At 42.6% G+C, this 20931-nt stretch overlaps 1 protein-coding gene and 1 long non-coding RNA gene across 4 annotated transcripts in view; one reads left to right on the forward strand and one right to left on the reverse strand.

The window, feature by feature from the left end:
- LOC141749984 (uncharacterized) overlaps positions 1-11730 on the reverse strand; it is a 78560-nt gene extending 66830 nt beyond the window's left edge. For 2 of the 3 annotated variants that reach the window (XR_012589538.1, XR_012589539.1), the window contains exon 1: positions 10995-11730. This is a non-coding gene — a long non-coding RNA (uncharacterized LOC141749984). The remainder of the gene's footprint in view (positions 1-10994) is intronic. The other variant, XR_012589540.1, reaches the window with a different exon arrangement.
- On the forward strand, positions 9565-12730 carry NR0B1 (nuclear receptor subfamily 0 group B member 1). The gene is made up of 2 exons (XM_074604333.1): positions 9565-11022; positions 12336-12730. Exons 1-2 carry the CDS (start codon positions 10404-10406, stop codon positions 12578-12580), a joined length of 864 nt encoding a protein of 287 aa, XP_074460434.1. The 5' UTR covers positions 9565-10403; the 3' UTR covers positions 12581-12730.
- Positions 12731-20931: the final 8201 nt, after the last annotated feature.

Here is a 20931-nt window from a genome sequence, read left to right on the forward strand (position 1 = left end):
GAGTACTGCATCCGGTTCTGAGGTCCCCGCTATAAGGACATGGACCTGTTGGAGCGAGTCCAGAGGAGGGCTACAAAGATGACAAGAGGGCTGGAGCACCTATGCTATGAGGACAGGCTGAGAGAGTTGGGGTTGTTCAGCCTGGAGAACAGAAGACTCCAGGGAGACCTTATAGCAGCCTTCCAATACGTAAAGGGGGCCTACAGGAAGGATGGGGAGGGTAGCGATAGGACAAGGGGTAACGGTTTTAAACTGAAAGATGGGAGATTTAGATTAGATATTAGGAAGAAATTCTTTCCTGTGAGGGTGGTGAGACACAGGAACAGGTTGCCCAGGGAAGTTGTGGATATCCCATTCCTGGAAGTGCTCAAGGCCAGGCTGGATGGGGCTTTGAGCAGCCTGGTCTAGTGGGGGGTGTCCCTGCCCATGGCAGGGGCATTGGAACTAGACTATCTTTAATGTCCCTTCTAACCTGAACCATTCTGCGATTCTATGATGATTCTATGATTCAAACTCTCACAATTTTTTCTTTTTTTTTTCTTTGGTGTTTTTTTTTTTTTCATAATACTGTGTGCATCTTTCTAACACAATGCATTGCATGCAATTTTTCAGTTATGAGGTGCCTAAATAAATTTTCTTCCTCTTCTCTCCAAGAAATTACTTGCAACCTTTCTGTAAAGACAATAGCATAGAGATATGGTGAGGTTAAACCCTCTCCACTGGAAAGTTTTTTTGCAGAAGATAGATGAGATGGCAGGTGCCAAGAACTTGTAGCAAAGATTCTACAATGAACAAACTGCCCTTACTACAAAAAATAATGTAAGAATTTTCTGCTTTACTCATTATTTAGAGAAACTAGAGAATTAGTGCTAAGCAACTCCGCTTTCATCTTCTGTCTTCTAGAAGCACAAACCACTGTCTTTTTAGGTGAGTTCATGATTATTGCTCAGCTAAGCCAACTGTGTGGATAAAGACACCAAAAAAAGATTTGACATGAGAGAGACACTAAAGAAATGCACACTCATGAAAGTATAATACTTCAGTACTACTCCTTCAACAGAAGTTGTTTACAGAATCAAATAGCTTCAGCACACGCCCTTCTTTAAATTGACTGTTTAAGAAGTCTGAGCTTGGTAAGCCAGGCACAGATCTTTCTCCTGTACTCTATTGCCAGTCTCACTCAAAAACATAATCCTTGTAATTAAATATAAAGTACCATGAACAAGCCACAGCTTACTCGCATCTCTACCACTCTTAAAGGAGATACTGCAGTGTAATTAAAAATGGCAAAACTTTTGAGACTAAAAAGATAACAAAATGAAAAGATCTTAAAGTATCAGTGTATCACTCCCGATGTTTAATTAATACCAAACAGTAGAGAAAAGAGGATGCACACAGTCCAACATGAAAACAGGACATGAATAAACAGAGACTTCTAGGTCCTGCCATTTTCTCCTGTCTTGTTTTTGCAGCTAGTAATAATGAGAAAGGAAATTATCTGTCCACATGACTCTGCTGGCTTGGCTAATATTTTTTCCTCCGAAGTAGTGCTTATGATGTTCACTAATGATGCAAGGTCACAGAGTAAGCATTGCAAGGTAGTATTAGCGCAAACCTTGGGGTGAACATCTGAGATGGAAGTGCCTGGTGCAATAATATCTACAACCACACATACTAGCAGCTACACAGTAGAAGACACACAATGCTTTTTAACAGCTCAGGAGATGCAAGAGGAATTACACTAAAATCAATGTACTACTGGAAAAGTGAAAAAGGGTATCTGAGAAATAACACGTTTAGAGCTATTGGCAAGAAGTTTTACAAATGTGGTGGTAATAGTTTAAAAAATAAAGGATATAAGTCAAACAATTAAAGGATTTGAAATAATGAAAGTTACTGTAAAATAAGACATACATTTGACTACTATACTGAGTTACTGTGTTCTAGCCAAACCATAAAGGTATTTTTAAAAATAACTGGCAAGTGTTGAGTCGGTGTTAATAGTTTCGCAATACTATCCACAGTATCTTAATAGTTATCTGCCTTTTAGACAGTTGATGATTACCACTTTAAGGTTCTGAAATGGCTTGAGTAGCCACATCTTAACGCCCAGCACAAAGTGGGAAGAAGTTTGCAGCTTTGCCTGCATTCTATACCAACCAAGGCGGATTTATAACAATTCAAGTGATTCACTATAAGCTTGCAGCTCTGCTTGTCATTACATTTCTTAGTCACACTCTAGCTGCAGATCTACACAATTGTATCTTAGTTTAGCTGATTCTGAGAATGCTTAAATTGTCAGAGCCAAGAGTTCTTCTGAGATCTTTGACAAAAATGTCCAGCTCTTGATTTGGGTCAACCCCAAGCATGCAGCACTTCTTCCTCTTCCCTTCTTATTCCTGCACCTTGGCATCCATGGGAAGTAGCCTTGTTTCAGGAAGCAGAAGGAGCAGCCTTCTCTGCAAGGGAAGGTGAGCCGGAGACTGGGATCACAATGAGGTGGACAGGGGCTGTCTCCTCATCGACAAGGTGTGCATTCCCACAGTACCCCAACAAGTAGAGCGGAGCAGGTCCAGCGATGATGACCAGGGTCAGCTGTAGTCTGATGGTCACTCAGCAAACTTGTAGCAGGTCCATGGTCAAGCCAGGAAGTCAAGGCAGAGGGGTCAAAGTCAGGATCAGCAAGGTACGTGGCCAGACACAGGCATATCTACAACATAGCTCAGACAAGGAACAGAGGTCTGAGCACAAAAGCAGCTCCTGAACAAAGTGGCTTCTTACAGCTCTGATCTAAGGTTACACAACTGCACGTATCAGAGCTCTCTTTGAGCACAGGCAGCTATACCCTAAGGGTGGGGGGGAAGATCTTGCAGAACCTCTTCACCTCACTAAGGGCCATGACACCTTGCATGCATGGATTAAAAGAAAAATACAGGGTGTTGTGGCCAAGTTCCTGATCTGGATAATGTGAACAAGGAGATCATAGAGCACACTATAATATACCACTCTGTCTAGGTCCAGCCAAAAGTAACCCCTCAGATACAACATTCTTTAGATTTCTGGTAAGGCATTTTCCTGAGTGACGTGACATACCATTGTAAAACATCAGCACTATGCAATACACCGATAAAGGACTTAACAAAGTCAAAAATTAAATGGACGAAACACACTTATCTAGAAGAATATTTCCATCTGTAACTCAAAGGATGCCTAGACATTCTTGGATGATGACGATCAATGGTGATGAGAAGAAGTAATTCTAGGCCAAAAAACCTCTCCTCTTGGATTGCTAGACCTGTTTATATGAAATGCATTACAATGCAGCCAAATGAAAAACTGAAACAAGAAAGGCATCCTACCTCTGTTAATAAACAGCTCTCCTGTGGAAAGAAGGAGATCGGAAAACTATTTAGGGAGTTGCAGCAGACAAGCAATCTAACATGAGTTCCCAGTGCAATAATGACTTAAAAAGGCTCATATGATGCTTTAATGTGTGAGGCCTAGAGTAATGAATGCGAGTTGGGGAATAACTGTATCTCTCTACAACACTGGTGAGAACAGTATAATTGGAATACTCCGTGCACTTCTGATGTTCACACTTCAAAGGGTGTTAGAAAGTGGCAGAAGTGTTGCAATGGCCACAAAGGTTATCAATGGAGTAGCTAAAATCTGTTTTACTTATTAAAAAAGGAGTTACTATTGGCAGGGATAATTCCTATGTTCTTAAATTAGTAGGGAAAGGTGTATCAGGAGCCTAGAAGTTATAAACTGAATCTGGAAAGTAGTAGCACATTGTTAATTTTATATAGCAAGAGTTTCCTGCAGAGGCACAGAGATAAGCAAAAGTTGCACTTCAGTCAGCAAAAGCTCAGTGTTTAACAGTGCCTTTAGGAAGTCCAACAAGGGGAGCTGATGGTTCCAGCCAGCCTTAAATTCTCTGAATCTCAGACTTGCCAAGGATGTTGTCTGGCTGCAGCTGAGATAGATTAAGATGTTAGCACTTCTCACTGTACTTTGGGTTATCAATGACTGCAAGTACACTAGATGTACCAGCATAACTGCTGGGTCACTCCCTAATCTAGTTTTGTTGAAATGATCTAGGTTAGCAAAATCCTTTCTTTAAAGATGGTAAGCTAACTGGATTATTTTGACAAAACTGAAGATGTAGTCTATCTCATCCGCCAGCAGAACAGAATGCCAAATGACTTTCCTGTTAGCTACAGAATGTGTACAGATTTAGAAACCTAGTGAATTGTGATTGAAGCAAAGAATGTAGCCAAAGAGATGCATATGCTATTTGAAGATCACAAATATTTGAAATATAGATTTTAGGGTGAACCTATAAATCATTTATGCACCTGTCAAACTCATATATGAAGAAAGGTAAAAAGGAAATGAATATATCTTCTAATACCATAACATCAATCTGATTTAATGAGAAATTATATCACTGATTCACAAGAAGGACAGTATTTTTAAATATCCAACTTGGGTGAAATATATCTGAATTAAAACCTATGGAAAGATGTATGGATTTTAGAAGCACTCACGTTTGATTTTCAGATAAAATGCATGCTAACTTAAAAGCCTATTTGAATGTAAATTTTTTATTAGCAGCATATCCTATGATATTACTCACAAATGTAGGTCTATTTTTGAACTTCTTAGTCTCAGTCAATCAGCTGCAATGACATACATATTTATACAGAAATTTCAACTTAAGAATTGATGTAATGGATACATAGTGTCCTATTGCCACAGTACTGCTAGAATGTGTTTTATTCTTTATGTCACAACCTTGAACAGTGTATTGAAAAGCTTAATTTTCCAGCTTTTTGACTGCTATTCCTCTGTTGTTCTGTATCAGCAATGTACTCCTCAAGGCAAATGAATGTAATAAGCTCAATAATTGAAAGTTATTTCTACACTTATATTTTATAACACAATTCCCTTATCCAAGTGTCATTAGCAAGAGTACAGATCAATTTCAGATGGTATTTAAGAGATTAATTTAAAAAAAAAGATTGCACTTGCCCTCTCTCTCCTACCCCTAGTTTTTCTGCTCTCAAACTTTAGGTTTTTAACCTCCCTGAGGGAGCAGCTCCACATGAGGCTGAGTGGAATAACAGCTTGTAGCAGTGGTCCTGCTCTTTCCCCTTTCTCCTCCCACTCCTGGAAGGGAGGACAGGCCACTCCTTTCCACCTGCTCTGGCACTCATCTGATCCTTAGCTGAATGAGTTCAGTTCAGTAAACTGGAAGAAAACTACATGTTTTCTCTTGATGGGTTAGTTTTTTGCTGATTCAGCCAAACAGAATTCTGCCATATCACATGAGTGTTACAGCTTCTCAGGTTGGGCAGAAACTTCAAAAGCATCACTGGGGAAAATAAAGCAAGGAGAGCACATTTGAAGGTATCTCATTTCTCTCCTACCTTTCTTGTAATGACTGTTACAGAAGTGTTGCCAGCTTAGTAAAAGGATTTGGCTCACCAAGGAGTCAGGTGAGTATCAGAGCTGGCACAAGGAAAGCAGTGGCAGCAAGTGCCTATGCGGGAGTCACCTCTTTCAGCTCCAACGAGCTACTAGATTGGCTCAGCCAGTCTTATGGGACTGCATCTTTAAGCATGCCACACTGGCAGATGTTTGGGAACCATATGAACTCCCTTTGGACAAAAAAAAGAAATGATTACTTATATTTAAACACTGAGGTGTTCAACCCTCAGCAGCATAATTAAATGTATAGTTTTAGATTGCTGGGAGCCACAGCTCTTCTTTACAGCAGAGGTGCAAAGGACCCCTGTTAATGCTAACCTGTTAGAGCCCAAAGACTGATTGATCTTTTTTAATGGTAAGGAGCTGAGTGCCTTTAACTGGAAAAAGTTTACAATGTTGCTTCTCTTTCCCTAGTTTTGACTCCCCCAAAACCTAGTTGCATTAGATACTGTGAATTAGCATGTGGATGTCAGAAAAAAAGGTCTGGGGTGTGTGAAGGCCTCCTTAAATTGGCTATTTGCCAGTGGAAATATGACAGTGAAGTCCAGTAACAGTAAATTTAAATTCAGAATTCCTACCTCTGTATCCAAAATTCCATGGCCACATGATGCAGAGCACTGATGTGACCAATAAAATAAAATAAATTACAAAGAAAAATCACTTTAGCAGGTTCAGACTTGTTTAAGATATGTTGAAGGGTTGTTTTTGCATCACTACAGTTTGTACCAGACTAGATATCACCTACTTTCAAGCAGCTGACACAAAGATCTAAATCTGGTATAAACCCTTTTTTTTATATACTCTGCCTAATTCCATAAAAATGTCACCATATGCTCATCCTGATCCAGAATAAACACATACCACTAGCTGAGCTGGTGGTGGGATAGAGTAACGCAGTCAAATCACAACCTTAGGGCAGCTGTAAAAGCTCTGTAAATTCAGGTCAGAATCCCTTGACCAAGTGCACATCAACTGTCTTTGGCTCAGGCAGCATCAATCAGGCTTTCAATATGACCCTCCCAAAGAATCCACTTCCCATCAAGGAAGGAGGCAACAGTGCAATCAGGAATACATGGTACAACGTATAGGTAGAACGTTGCTTATCGTGAGACTTCTTCCTTAATGCCCGCTTATTTTCAAGTAAACATCCCAGTAAAATAGGGAAACTGACTGGTGGTCAATCTAACAAATGGACACTCACAATGAGAAATGCATGAAACACAACAACACATCTAAAATCCAAACCCTTGTTTTAATGGAGTATTTCTCTTACACAAAAGACCTCTTGCTAATCATATCCTCATAACAATATTCCACAATCAACTCTTTTTTCTCCAGAGAAAAAATTAATTTATCTTGTGCTAATCACCAAATTGAGCCTTAGTTCTACATTTGATCTTAAGATCAAACTTTATTTTTCAGCACTTATACTGGGAAGAATACTAGGTATTTAGAGGATATGAGAATCCAATTCCTCACTGGAAAAAAGCTCCCTCTCAAGCTACTAAAGCACTGACAGCATAAAAACAAATGCTTGTTTGGTCTTGTTCTGAAACTGAAGTCTTGCCCTCTGGCCAAGAACCAAATGTGCTACCAGATGAGTGATATGGAGACAATGAAGAGCAACACCAAACAGTAAGACTGCCAAGACTGCACTGTATCACCTTCATATCCAAGGCTTTTGTTTGAGTTTAAAAAAAAACACACAAAACCACACACACAAAAACCCACCCAAACAAAAACAACCAAAAAAGACACAAACAAGTAATCCTTTGTCTGGAAGCATGTAAATCTATTCAGGACCGTACCACAAGAAGCTTGGTAATACTCACATAACCTTAGAACTTTCAGCAGAAACTGGACACATCTGCTTTTTGCTAAAAGTGTTTTCACGGATTTTCCATCAAAACACAATTACCTGTCTGAGAGGGGTTTTGTTTTCTTTTTGGTTTTAAACAGAAAGCTTTGCTGCCTTTAATTTAGCTTGAATGCTATGGAAAGGCTTGAAAATAAAGACTGTTCAAATTGTTAAATATCAATGTGAAAACCACTAACAAATATTTCTAGGACATTCTTGATGTTTTAGCTGGGAAAGAGATGATCTACCCTTAATAAAATGTCATGTGCATTAGGATACGTTAAGATACATTAAGAGTTAGAAAGAGAGAAATGAGTGCTTACCTGCACTTAGGAGAGAGAGAGATACACTTACAACTACCGTAATGTGATTTGTGGCACTGCATAGTAAATCAAGTTTCAGTTTCAGTATGGGATACTCATTCTGTCATAGTTATCAAAGGCAAAGACTTTCTGTGTTAGTTGGTTTAGCAAATGAACTGTGTCAGCAAAATCATTTTACGACAGTAGAATTGCATCTACATTTGAGACTTGGTTGAAAGAGAAATGCCTTGAAAAATTAAACACCTGCAACCAATATTGCTACATCAGGAAAAATTTCTATTGTAGACCTGGTAGAAAAGTTAAATATTGCCTTTGCTGCAAGCAGCATCCTCCCATCAGAAACTGAAAGTTCCCACAATTGGGAGTCCAAGGTTGAAACTGCAAAGGCAATGATCCGAGTCTTGAGTGTACAATGCTTTCCCACAGATACTTTCCAAGTTACAAACTCATAAAAACCACAGTTAGATCCCACAGTCAGTCTAGTAATGTGTACCTCATAGGAAAAGTGCTACTGAAGCCAACTAAAAGTTTAAAGAGGCTCATTTTCTAAAACTTGGCAGGATTTATCTCTGAAGTTAGTGGAACACACCCTCCCCCCCAAAAGAAACCCCCCACAACAACAAACCACACACACTAAGAAGGAAAAAGACTAAAATCCTGTAAAATCCTAACATAACAATGTTGAGAAAACACTGATGAATATAACAATCTACAATGGTAGATTGGAAATGTTCTAGACAAATAAACGAGTTTTTTCCTATTACCAGGGATACTACTGAAATGAAAAATTTGGTAAAATTTGATATTATTGAAATTGTTTTGGAATTCTAAGCATTTTTTTTAAAAGGATGTTCAGTGAAACATCATTGTTTCCTACTCCAGGGACCCAACTGACCTGCCTGCAAGCTGTAGACATCATTTCACTGGTGCAATGTAAGAGTTCTCCACTACTGCAAAGCCAATAAAGGGCTCTATCATATTTGGGTTTGCGGAAAAAAATGCATTTCACAGGTAAAACCAAGGGTACAATAATTTTGACTTTGGACAACCTGCATTTGGAAAAGAAGATTTACCTGGGCCAGCTAACCCACCAGAGCTTTATATAGCTTTATATAAAAGTGACTTCTGTGTTGTTCGTAAATAATATCCCTTCTGAGTCCTATTGTGAAGAAATACTTAAAGAGAAAGGACTATATGACTCTATACCTATGTAAGCTAATAGGGTAGGACTGACTTCACAGGGAAAAGAAATTGCTGAGATCCAGTTTAAAGTTATTTTGTCTCTAAGAAACCCAAAGCGCTCAATGGTATTTGCTTAAAAAACACGTATACTTTCATTGAGAGAAAATACGGCTTTCCAGGAGTGATTTAGATATCCCTTTGTAGCAGATACTGATGGAGCAGGTACAGAAGGTTGCTTGCAACTGGCTACTTTCTCTAAACCTGTGCCAAGGTTCTTCCAGATGACAAGAAACATAAAATGTTTCTGGTTTAGCCCATACGCAGCAGGCAGAAGTAACTCTCTACTTTCTGTAGTGGCTAAGCACTCCTCTCTGCTGCATCCACTTTTAGTTTGTCCAATTGAGAAAGTAAATGTCCTTATTTTTCATTCAAGAGTAAAATCACATTTGGGCAATCACTGTTCCCCTATCCCTCCTGTGTAAGCATCAAGGCCTGGAAGGATTATTTTCTTGCTTTGGAGTCAGAGGAGATGGGTCTCAGAAAAGTGGGTAGGTAAGTCTAGGAGGAAAGATTCACTTTGGGACAAGCAAAGCCTGAAAGGAAAATGGAAAAGTTAAACTGATGGATGGAACAACGTGAGATCAGAAACGTGGGCCACACATTGCGAAACAGAGGAAGGGAATTACTCACGGGGGATGGTTTCATAGGAGATCGACATTGATGCTGCAGGGGCACCAGCCCCAGGGCACCCTGATGGAGCCTTGCTTCCACCGCAACCTCACAGAGCCACCCTAGCTTGGTCAGGAACACGTCTGCTTCTCCTTCCCCAAACAACAGCCCAAAGGTGTTAATTAGCCACATGGGGCATCACTCCTTAGGACAGGCATATGCAAAAGCCCTTGGTATCATTAGCTGCATCTCCGTTTTCCCCTCCTGCGGGAATTTTATTCCGTCCCCCCCTCCCCGGCCTTTTCTCTCTCCTGCCTCATACCGGCCACACACCGGGAGGGCAGCGGGGCCGGTAGCCATTTAGCAAGGAAGCCCCGCAGGGGTCTCGGGGGGCGGCGGCGGCGGGAGCTGCCCTGTACGGTGGCGGCACCCGGCGGGGGCCCGCCCTGCCCAAAGAGGCCCGGGATCATATAAACCGGGACGGGGACCCGGGAAGAGGGGGAGAGAAGGGGCGAGGAGGGGGCGTTTGGCCGCTCCTCACGCCGCAGCCTATAGGCAGGGGCGGCAGGGCTCAGCGGCTCCCTCTAGGCATCGCTGCTTCGGGAGAGGAGAAGGAGGGTTTTCTTTTTTCATATTGTTTTTTTTTTTTTCTTCCCCTCCTCTCTCTCTCTTTTCCAGCCAGTAAAGAGTGTGTGCCCCTTTGAACCACACACACACACACACGCACGCACGCACACTGCCGGCGGCTATAAATCAGTTCGGAGCCGGGCAGAGGGCGAGCAGTGCGTGTCTCCCCGCGGGACGAGGCGGCAGGAAGCGCCGCCGAGCCTGCCAGGCGGCTCAGCCCGGCCGCTGGGTGCCCGTACCCCCGGGGTGCCATGGCCTGCGTGGAGCGCTGCTGCCGCTGCTGTGCGGACGGACGGCGGCACAGCAGCATCCTCTACAACATCCTCAGGAGCCAGGAGCGGGCGGCGGCGTCGCCGGCGGGGCAGGGGTCGAGGCCGAGGCGGGGGCCGGGGCAGGCGTCCCGCGGCTGCCCGTGCGGCGGGTGGCGGCGGCGGCGGGTGGCCCTGAGGAGCCCGCAGGTGGCCTGCAAGGCGGCCTCGGCCGTGCTGGTGAAGACGCTGCGCTTCGTCCAGAACGTGCCCTGCTTCCAGGAGCTGCCCCTGGACGAGCAGCTCCTGCTGGTCCGCAGCTGCTGGGCGCCGCTGCTGGTGCTGGGGCTGGCGCAGGACCGGGTCCACTTCGAGACGGTGGAGAGCGCGGAGCCCAGCATGCTGCAGAGGATCCTCACCACCCGCCGGCAGGGTGAGCAGCCCCCGCCGCGGGGACCGGCGCCGGGCCGGCCGCACCACAGCCCCGCCGGCGGTGGCGGCCCGCAGCTGCCCTCGGCCGGCGAGATTCAGGCCATCAAGGGCTTCCTGGCCAAGTGCTGGAGCCTGGATATCAGCACCAAAGAGTACGCTTACCTCAAGGGGACGGTGCTCTTCAACCCGGGTGAGTGACCGGACGGGGGCGGCGGGGGGCTCTCTCTCACGGGGCGTCGGGCGGCGAGCGCGCTGGCGGGAGGGAGCCCGCCTGTATCCCCAGCGACGCGGGGCCGACCCGGGCTTTTCCCTCAGGAGGAAAGAGGTGGTGGAAGGGGGCGGGGGGGCGCGGAGCAAGGTTTCACCCCGCTGTCCCCTCCTCAGGGCCCCGGCTGGCAGGCGGGCAGCCGTTAACGGCCGCCCCGGCTGCCGTTACCGCCTGGAGGGGGTCCGGCTGCGGGTAGGTCGGGGGTCCCGGGGGCCGGGGCCTTCCGCAGAAGTTTTCCGCCAACAGAATAAACCCGAGGCGATGGCTGAGGGGAAGTTAGGGGACGGCAGCCGTGCCCTGCTCGTTTCCGAGCCTGGCGGCCTCTCCTCAGAGCGGGACCCTTCCCGCCGCCGCCGGGCACCGGCCCTCCGAGGGTGGCGGGTCGGAGGCGTGCGCTGCCCGGGGGGTTTACCCGCCGCGGAAAGCAAGCCAGGCGAGACTCAGGGCTTCCAGGAACAAACTGCCGTTTCGCCTTTGTGTCTACCATTTATGAGGGTTTGGGTTTTTTTTGCCATCGCGTTACTTTATGGAGACTTGCATACGTGCAGCTCTGACAAGTGATTGCGTATCATGTCGGCGACTGACCTGAAAGGTAGCTGCCAGGTTGGAAGCGGCGCTTCCTAAATATCCCACTACTGTGTGAAAGTGGGTTATGGCTCTTCCTGCACTCCCACTGGCAAACTGTTAGACCGAAAAGGGCAATTTCTGCACTCTCCGTCCTTCAGTATCTTTGCTATAGTTCACCAGGAAACTTTCCCTCATACGTTGCAGTTAATGCTTCTTGCCACTTGTAACCTGGAGCTACTCAGAAACAGTTGTCAAAAGATGCCTTAAATGTGAGCTTTGCGGAAGTGAACACATTAACAAGTTTTTTTTATTGCCTTCCCCACTGTTTACAGATTGCATTTGTCACTCTAAAGGTGTTTTGGAGAGCATTCTTCAATCAAAGTTTTTGTTTTATCAGCTGATTTATTTAACACTTAAGTGAATGTTGGCAAACATTGTATTTCAAGTTTGTGGAGTGAAGAAGAGTATTGAATGTCCAGAACACCAACATGATAAAATTTTGAACTGGCCTATGTGTTGATTTTGCATACAAGAAGTCTTCCAGCAATTGCATTTGCTTCGTATCTTGAGTGATAAATAGAATCTGTAAGCTGATAGTACTTGTTCTGTAAGCACGTTGTTTTATAGACAAAACCTATGTAAACGGAAGAATTTATTTTTCTTTTCAGATCTACCTGGACTGCAGTGTACACAGTACATTGAAGGACTGCAGAGGGAAGCACAACAAGCTCTAAATGAACATGTCAGACTCATTCACAGAGGTGATGAAGCCAGATTTGCCAAGCTGAATGTTGTTCTATCCTTGTTAAGATCTATTAATGCTAATGTGATTGCTGAACTATTCTTTAGGCCTATCATTGGAGCAGTGAACATGGATGACATGCTTTTGGAAATGCTTTGTGCAAAATTATAAAGGCGTGTAAAAGAATGAAAATAAATCCAATGCAAAGGAAGCCCTAGAGCAGAATAGTGTAAAGTACTGTAAATAAACTAACTTATTGTTTTTACATAGATAGTATTTTTGTATTCCATAATAAAATATTCTTCAAGTTCTGAAATTTAATTTTTATTAAACACAGTGTTTTTGGAATAAGATTACACCAAAACAAGCTTTAAGGTTGTGGAGAATGTTCGTATCCGAAGTCGACTGGCTTTTCTTTTACCATGTCTCTGAATAAAGATCACACTTACTATATTGTACTTTCAAGGTGAGTAATCCCTCCTCTTTCAAAACAAGAAACAGTCTAGGTTTACATTTTAAACATAGTTGGCACACAGAAGGGGGAATGAACAAGCCGTTTACTTTGCATATTTCAGTAATATTGAACTAGGGTACTACAGTCAGTTCTGCTCATAGTTCACATACTGGCTGTATGAAGGGCTTACTGCAGCCAGTGAACTACTTCCATTGACTTTAACAGAGTTGAAGTCTACAAAGAATATTAAAGAAAATATTCACCTAAGGTTTTCGTCCGTATGAGAAAAATGTGTTGGGAATATTTTGAGACTTAAAGTAGCTTGCTCAACTCTAACACTTGCAGTAAAACATTTAATTTAAGACTTTGGGCTTCAGGAGAATAAAGTAACTCTATCCTCCAAAACAACAAGCAAACAAGAACACCTCTAAAAATACCCAAACAGCAAATGCTGAAGAGGATCAGGAGAACTACTGGTGTGGACTCCACACGTTTTTTTTTGCTTTCCATCTAGGTAATTGCTAGCTAGGTTTTCAAAAGGCAGATTCTTCAGACTATTTATTCCTATAGAAACACAAAATTATTATGCTTAAATAGTGTTTACCACTGGTACATCCATCAGAATTTGTCAGCTGGCATGAAGATATTTTAATTAAGCATCCAGTTTTTTTTTTTTTGTCTTGGACTTGATCCTTTCTCCCAAAGCAGTTGTGTTTTTATTGAAAAAAAATCCTGTTTCGGAAGGGTAAATCAGTGATTTAAGGGGAATTTTTTTCATGGTTTTCCTTTTTCTGGGTGCAGTTTTCTAGCCTTTCCCCTGGGGAATACTGGTAAAAAATTGAGAGAGAAGTGTGACAGTGTTCCCAAAGTAAAAAAGATCAGTAACTTTAGGTATCATTCACATAGATATTAACTACTAGCAATAAGAGGTGTTTTTTAAAACACAATTAATGAAGCTGAGGCAGTTACTCTCCCTAATAGGAGGTGTGCAGGGGAGAGAGGCACGAGTTTGAAGAGCTTTCTTTTGCTGCCACCTTGCGCGGAGGATAATCACAGCTCCTGCACTCAGGTAAGGAGCAGGGGGGACTCCTGTTGTCTTGTACCTACCCTACCTTTGGAGAGGTAGCCAAACATTTCTAGGGGGACAAGTTTGTCCATAAGTATTGTCACGGAGATCTGTATTGCCATGGCAATAAGAACCTTGTCATCGATTAGGCTACTGTCATTGAGCAAACAAAGGAAGAAACACAGCCTCCATCCTGAAAAGCAATGGTATAGCTTAAACACACACTCTTCTGGTGCTCACGTAACTCTAGGTAGTGTTGTGTGCCCTGAGGAGGTCCCCAAAAATTCCAAAGAACAAAAAGTATGTAAGTAAAGTGCTCGTCACTACTGGCCCAGACTTCAGTTCAGGCCATAATAGAGCAGGCTTAGTCTTTATGTTAAGTTGATGCTTTTATACGTACACACACATGCACGTAAACATAGATAGCAAATATAAACATTTGCATATGGAGAATATTTACTGTGTATGTATAAATGTTCTCTGAGTTTGCAGTAGCTTCTGAGCTTATCTAACATCTCTGTAACATAAATATATGTATATGTTTGTCTCTTTCGCTGTAAACAGCATATGAGCTTACAATAGTTAGCTTTCAAGGGTGCCTGACAAAGAAATGTCTTCACAAAAGCACAAAGCATGATGATAAAACATTTAAGTAGTGATTAGTGGCAGAAGATGAATCTTGGGTAAGGACTAAAAATAATGAGACAGCGTCAGATTACAACAACTTCATGGCCACCAAGAATTTGTTAGTACGTACACTAGTGTTTGGATTTTCTGCTGAGTGGCAGAAGAGTCTTGTTGGCAGTACCCCTAACAATGAATCGTAATAGCTGAACCTTGGTCACAGGCAAGGATTTTCAGCTAACAGTCACCTTGAGACAGTTTGGATCTATTGTGCCACTAAATGCAAAAGTTTTCATGACTTGGGTGGACCTGCTTTCATCTCCAGAGTTGATAAGCAGAAATACCCCACTCTGAACAAATTCTGTATTCTGCTCAGTTTTCTGAAGCTGTCATGAAAAATATGGCTTCTGTGTGCAATGAATCCACCTTGAACTTGCCGTACTCTATCATATTTCTCTTGGACCAGCAACACTGTTAGTCATTTAGCTGTTGTCTATTTAAGTGGAACCACCTGGGAACAGTAAGTAGGAAATCTGAACAGGAAAACCAATTTATGAAGGCTTTCTGCAGAGAACTGGTGAAAAAAGTGTCTCTTCATAGGTCAGAGGAACAGGAATGACAGAGCAAGAAATTAAAAAAAGATGTAGGAGGAACAAAGCTGAAGACTTGGAGAACCATGCAGGAATGGGAGAGATTAGACCAGTATGGTTCTGGAACAGAATGGGGAAGGGTCTGATATTTAGTGTGGGGACAATGTGCCAAGAGCTGACTGGAATCAGGTGAAGAGACTGTAACTCACAAGATAAGCCAGAGCTTGGGCAAAAGGGTATCTGTGGGAGGACTCTGTGTCAAGTCCAGAAAATACTGCAGAGCAAAGAAGAACCAACCCCAGAAGCTGACACAGAGGAGGACACAGGCATCCTCACCAACCTGCTGGGACTGGGTGGCCTGTTCTGCCCTCCACTGGTGCCACTGCTGAAGAAGGGGCCATAGCGGCAGCTGTGCAGGTGCGAAGAGCAAGCTGCTCAGCAGTTGTGAGCATCTGGTGCTCACAGAAGTAAGCAAAAGCACACTGTTGCTCCAGACCTTTAACCCTGGGTGCTCTACGCAGCTTTCTACTGGGTAGGAGAAGTATTGGGCTAGATCCTTTTCTGCCCCAACTCTGTCCTGTGCAGGGTGGGTGAACTCTGAATTGGGTAGCCTACGTGTCCACTGCCACTGCTGTGACACAAGAGGTGATGTCTCTGGGTATCCCTGTCAGCAGGGGCAGGACAACCTGCTGGAGCCTTCAGGCAGGCAGGGAGAAAGGAAGGCTGGGCAAGGGATGCTTCCATGGTGATGTAGCCTTTACGGGAAGGAGGGGGGATCAAGACCCTCCTGCTTCAGGCGCCCAAAAGGGTAGTGGATGAGACCTCTCGCTGTCAGCTCCCTGGGACTCCTGGGGAGGTGAAAGCCTGCCTCCAGCCCCGTCTTCTGCTCAGCAGTGCTGCGCTGTGCTGTGAGCTCTGCGCTCTTAGGCACAGCATTAACATTTCTCCTCATGCCCTTAAATGTACCAGTAAAGATTACTTTCCAGTTCAGGTTTTAACACGATTTCTGAGGATTTTAAAGCATTTTCTCTGTTTGCTTTGTCCCTGGCACTCTGGGCATGAATTTTTTTCATAAGCACATTTTTATTTATTTTTTTTTTCAGCCCTCCAGGGTGTTAGAGACGTTTTAACTAAGAGCAGCCTCCTGGGCAATTTAATCCTGCAATTCCCACAGTGACTGTCTCAGCTAGAGAGAAGCGGCGCTGTACGAAATGCCATCCCCACCATTCCTCAAAGTAGATGCCCGTTGCTTGTGGTCAGGACAGCGACACCAGCAGTCCAGGCACCGGCTTCTAATCACAAAGCACCATTCAGCAGAGGTTACTGCTGGGCGATATCCTTTTCTCTGAAGAGATCTGAGAAAGGATAATTTAGAAACCAACTTGCATTTTTTAGTTAATATGGTTGTGAGTGTTTCTTTCAGATAAGGAAAAGCATGGCATTTATTTATAATCTTACTTTTCCAAGTTTAATATATAACCTTTGTTTGGGTATAAACTTTCTAATAGTTTATTTTAAACTTTGCAGCAGTTTGCTGTTGTGGATAGACTATGAATGTTGTTAATGCCCAATAAGGAGTAACTTTGCTCCCAAAGGTGTGATTCTGCAACTTAAATTTTCTTGTTTTGAAGTGGCATCATATACTGGCTTGAATACATTACACTGTCAGTCATTTTCATTTCTCTTCAAAGACAGAATTTATTCCTCTAGTGGACGCTACGGACATTGCAATATATGGCAAAAATTAAAAGAAAAGAAATTAAAATAAACTAAAACAAAATGTCAGAAAGCCGCTTGGTGATCTGTTTTGAAAAAAAGTCCCAAGCAGTGTAAGCAAACATTCTATCAAAACATTTTGAAATTTTGAGATGCAGCTTGAGATCTGCATGCACACATAGCCGTAGCACTCTTATTTTAAATTATGGAGGTCTAGTATTTCAAATCTGAAATGTACACCAGTAAGATTCCATAGCTGAAACCACTAGAGACTGGCAGAGGAACTTTGACAAAAATGTCCTTAAATCAACAAGCACTGTGAGGACACAGGGCTATAACCTGTTAGAGGGCACTGTGTGCAAATCCACAAATCATTTATGTTGCTGATATAAATCAGTAGTCGTTTCACTGCTTATGTCAGCAATCAAATTGGCCCAACTTCTTTTAGATATTCACACCATGTCTAGATGTAGGTAAATAACCACACAAGTGTTTATACAAGCACACATGGATACACAGACACCTTTTCTTCTGTGTATACTTATGTTATTTACTTATTTTACATAAGGAAAATGACACTAGTTTCAGGTTCAGAAAAAAACAACCCTGTCCTTTCATTTTATATTACCGCTCACTATTTTGTCACGTGGGATGAATTTCACCTTGCTTAAACTGAGCTGTTGGAAAATTTGACATCCAGTCTAGTTGGGACATCTAGGCTCTGCCTGGAGTGGATGGAAAGGCACAAAAGACCTCCAGATGGCGTTTGATCCCAGCATACCTATTTTAGGGTGGAATGGTTGGTTTGTACTTGGCAGACCAGGGCTAGATTCAGGTTGTACACTGAATTGTCAGGCACTGCAGTTCGGCAAAGTGGAACTTGGAGGCTTTGGAGTCACCCTCACCTCTGGAAAAGTGTTAGCCGTCTCCTTTCAGCTGAGACTGCCCTCCAGCTTCTCACATATGCACGTGCCTGTATGCACATAGATGTACATAGCAAAATATAGCAGGACAATTCATACCTTCTTTTTCTAATGAGGCTGGGATAAGAGAAAATACAAAGAAGTCAGTAAAGCCTGCAAGAGTAGAAGAGAGAGGTATTTAGAAAGGAAACTTCGATGTACGTAACTACATTGATGCCAGGAGCCAGCATCTTCCAGGTTTTAAGTACACAATGAATATCTGCCAACTTTAAATAAGAACTAGCTAAAGAAAATTAATCAATTTCTCAAAGAAAGAGAGAATCCAGTTTATTTTGCCTCAGTTCACAGATCTTTTTCTTATTTTTGAAAATGAAATAAGCAGTTAGGACTGAGTGACCAAATGGCCAAAATGATCAATACCGGAGTGAGGATGCTTTTTATTTTTTTTTTTTTTTTCTCTTTTCCCATCTTATCATTACCAGGTCGGGAAGCCAGCCATAGGAACAGATATATGACTCTGTGTTCAAAAGGTCACAACTTAGTAGGCTGCAGTCATCCAGTGTGCTACTCCTTTGTCAAGGACTCTGGTGTCCTGATGAACCAGAGCTGGAGGTGATCTTTAGGGAGGACTTCTGGGAAGCTGAGGGGCAGTGTTGCATTTCTACTGTCTGGAACAATTAGGTGGAAACCCTCCTTCTCTATCAGTTGACTCTCAAATAAGGTAAAGAGATCAAAATCCTGTTGCAGGTGGTATCTCAGCTGATCTGAGCTGGGAACAGCTCAGCTCTTCACCAAACAAGGTGAAATTAGTGAGGGAGCATTTATGACTTTGTACTGTATAAGTTATTTCTATCTAATTTCCAGACAAGCTAGATTGTGCAGAAACTGAGGGATGTAAGAATGACAGCTGAGTGGGCTCTGATAAAAGAAGTCCCAAAGCTCAAGAAGTTGCCACTTTTAAGCTGATTTGCAACACTTCTTTCTATCACTTCTGTGATATCTGAGTTGCAAATAGAAAACTTTCACTGGCATTTGCTATGGACAAATTATCACAGCCCAGTTAACACGCAGTAACTTTAAATTCAGCTAAGTGGATCATACAGATGAACTCTAAGACACTTAATGGGAATCAGTTGGAACTAGTTATTCTATGCAAAAATCCTGCTCAGAAACAGCTCAGACATTAAGACTCCAGCTCAGTCAGAAGAGCTGCGGGTGTTTCTGGGCTCCTGTGCCTGGATGCACATGCTGACTACAGTCCAGCTGTTCTCTGGGGAGAAACCACAGCGTGTGTGCCAGCAGTTTCCTCTCAGTTCTCTATGTCCTACTTGCTACCAGTAGTACAGTGCCTTGGTTTTGTAGGAAGGACATCAGATGTGTGGGCTGAAAGTAAGCTGTGACTCTTTCTGGTTAGGTTGTTGAGCTGGACAACCAGGAAACTGGACCCTTGGAGCACGCTGCAACCTGCACTTCTTCCTCAAGATGCATCGTGGAAGGGGCAGGTGGCGGCTCTTTTCAGTATTGAGCAATACATTATTCTGTTCTGCGTATCTTTCCCTTTTTGTCACTTCCTTACATGTTGGGACAAACATTTGAGAGTATTTGCTACCTTATTTATGGGACAGACCCGGAGCCTTTATAAGTGTAAAGCAGTTACTGATAGCATGAAGTAGGCACTTGAAGTTTTGCCTGGCTCCCAGAAAATTCAGTATGCTTGGACTTGGTATGCTGTCAATGTTTCCTTAATATAAACTATAGAAGGGTAGTTCAACAAAGAAACCCTTTTTCTATCAGTTATTTTATTGCAGAACGGTAAAGGTGACAAGAAAAAAAAATGAAGAGAAGCAGTAAAGCTGAAACAGGTTATAAATTATAGTGGGTATACGTTCTGTTCTTCTGAATAGTCATATGGCTGGAAGGGATTTCAGGTGATCTTCAAATCCATCCTCCTGTCCTGACAGGATGAATTATTTACCATGTCATACCCGACAAGAGCTTGTCTAACCTGTCTTTAAAAGTTTCAGTGATGGGGTCTCTAAGACACCCCCACTCAGTCTGTTTCTGTGTCACTACCCTTAAAATTCGAAAGTTGTCCAGGCATCTAAGATGACCCTTTTTGCACTGTAACATAATACCCTATTTTCGTAATTTATTCACCAACCACATGGATAAACTTTATGGCAGAAAACCCTCGCATATTTGAAGGCTATTAATCTTAAGCATAATTTTGTAGAAAGCTACTTGCCTGGATTCTTTCAACCACCAATGTTTTCTAGACCTCTTACCTCCTCTGGACACCCATTTGGCCAACATCATTCCTGAACTACAACTTCTAGATTTTCTATTGGAATGGAAAAAAAACCAACAAAACACTTAGGAATTATATTCCTCTACAATTGATTTACACTATTTTGTCCTATTTGTTTTAAACAGCACAGTGAATCCTTTATAAATAATATTTTATACTCATTTATTTTGTATCAGTCTAGCACTTTCTGATAGTCAATAACCAGGGTTAAAACATATTTTCCAGCTGCAGTTCTAAACATTCTGCATGGATATATATTGCATTTTGGTAAATCAGAGCACTTTTCTAACCTCATGGTTGTAGTACTTGATGTTAAAGGGAGATATAATTGAAATATCTCTTGGATTTTCTTTTTTCAAAGTGATCTTGACACTTGTGACATTTAAAAACTAGACTGGTCAAGACACTTAGAAATACCCTAGAGAGACTGTTCTTAAACTGTCAGTGTAGGGGGGTAAACTCGGTGGATGGGTAATTTTCAGTGCCTAATTGCCCCAAGTCTGTGAAATGCAGTGCATGACATCAGTTAATTACAATATCAGGATGTGCCATTGTCTCAATGACCATTATTATGTTTTCCTGAGAGAAACTGCTTCCACTTAACAGTGGATTTTAATTCACTTCCTCAAACTGTCTTAAACAATAGAAGGGAAAGAAAAGGAGAAAAGAAACCAAGTGCTTGTGTAACATAGCTGTTCCGCTGGAATTAGTATGCAGAGAATATGAAAGGAAAACAGCTAATCTCATTTGCAACATGCCCAAAGAAGAATGCTTCACATCAAAAGTTAAACACTATCATTACTGCAGACCTTTTACTTCACAAATAACATAGGCTGTTGTA

The sequence above is a fragment of the Larus michahellis genome, chromosome 1, assembly GCF_964199755.1.
Source record: "Larus michahellis chromosome 1, bLarMic1.1, whole genome shotgun sequence".
Lineage (NCBI taxonomy): Eukaryota > Metazoa > Chordata > Aves > Charadriiformes > Laridae > Larus > Larus michahellis.

Bases quoted from the DNA above. Each gene is read 5' to 3' on its own strand.
- NR0B1 (XM_074604333.1), top strand. From the start codon at position 10,404: ATGGCCTGCGTGGAGCGCTGCTGCCGCTGCTGTGCGGACGGACGGCGG. The intron at 11,023-12,335 runs GTGAGTGACCGG...TTTTCTTTTCAG, and splicing joins GACGGTGCTCTTCAACCCGG to ATCTACCTGGACTGCAGTGT.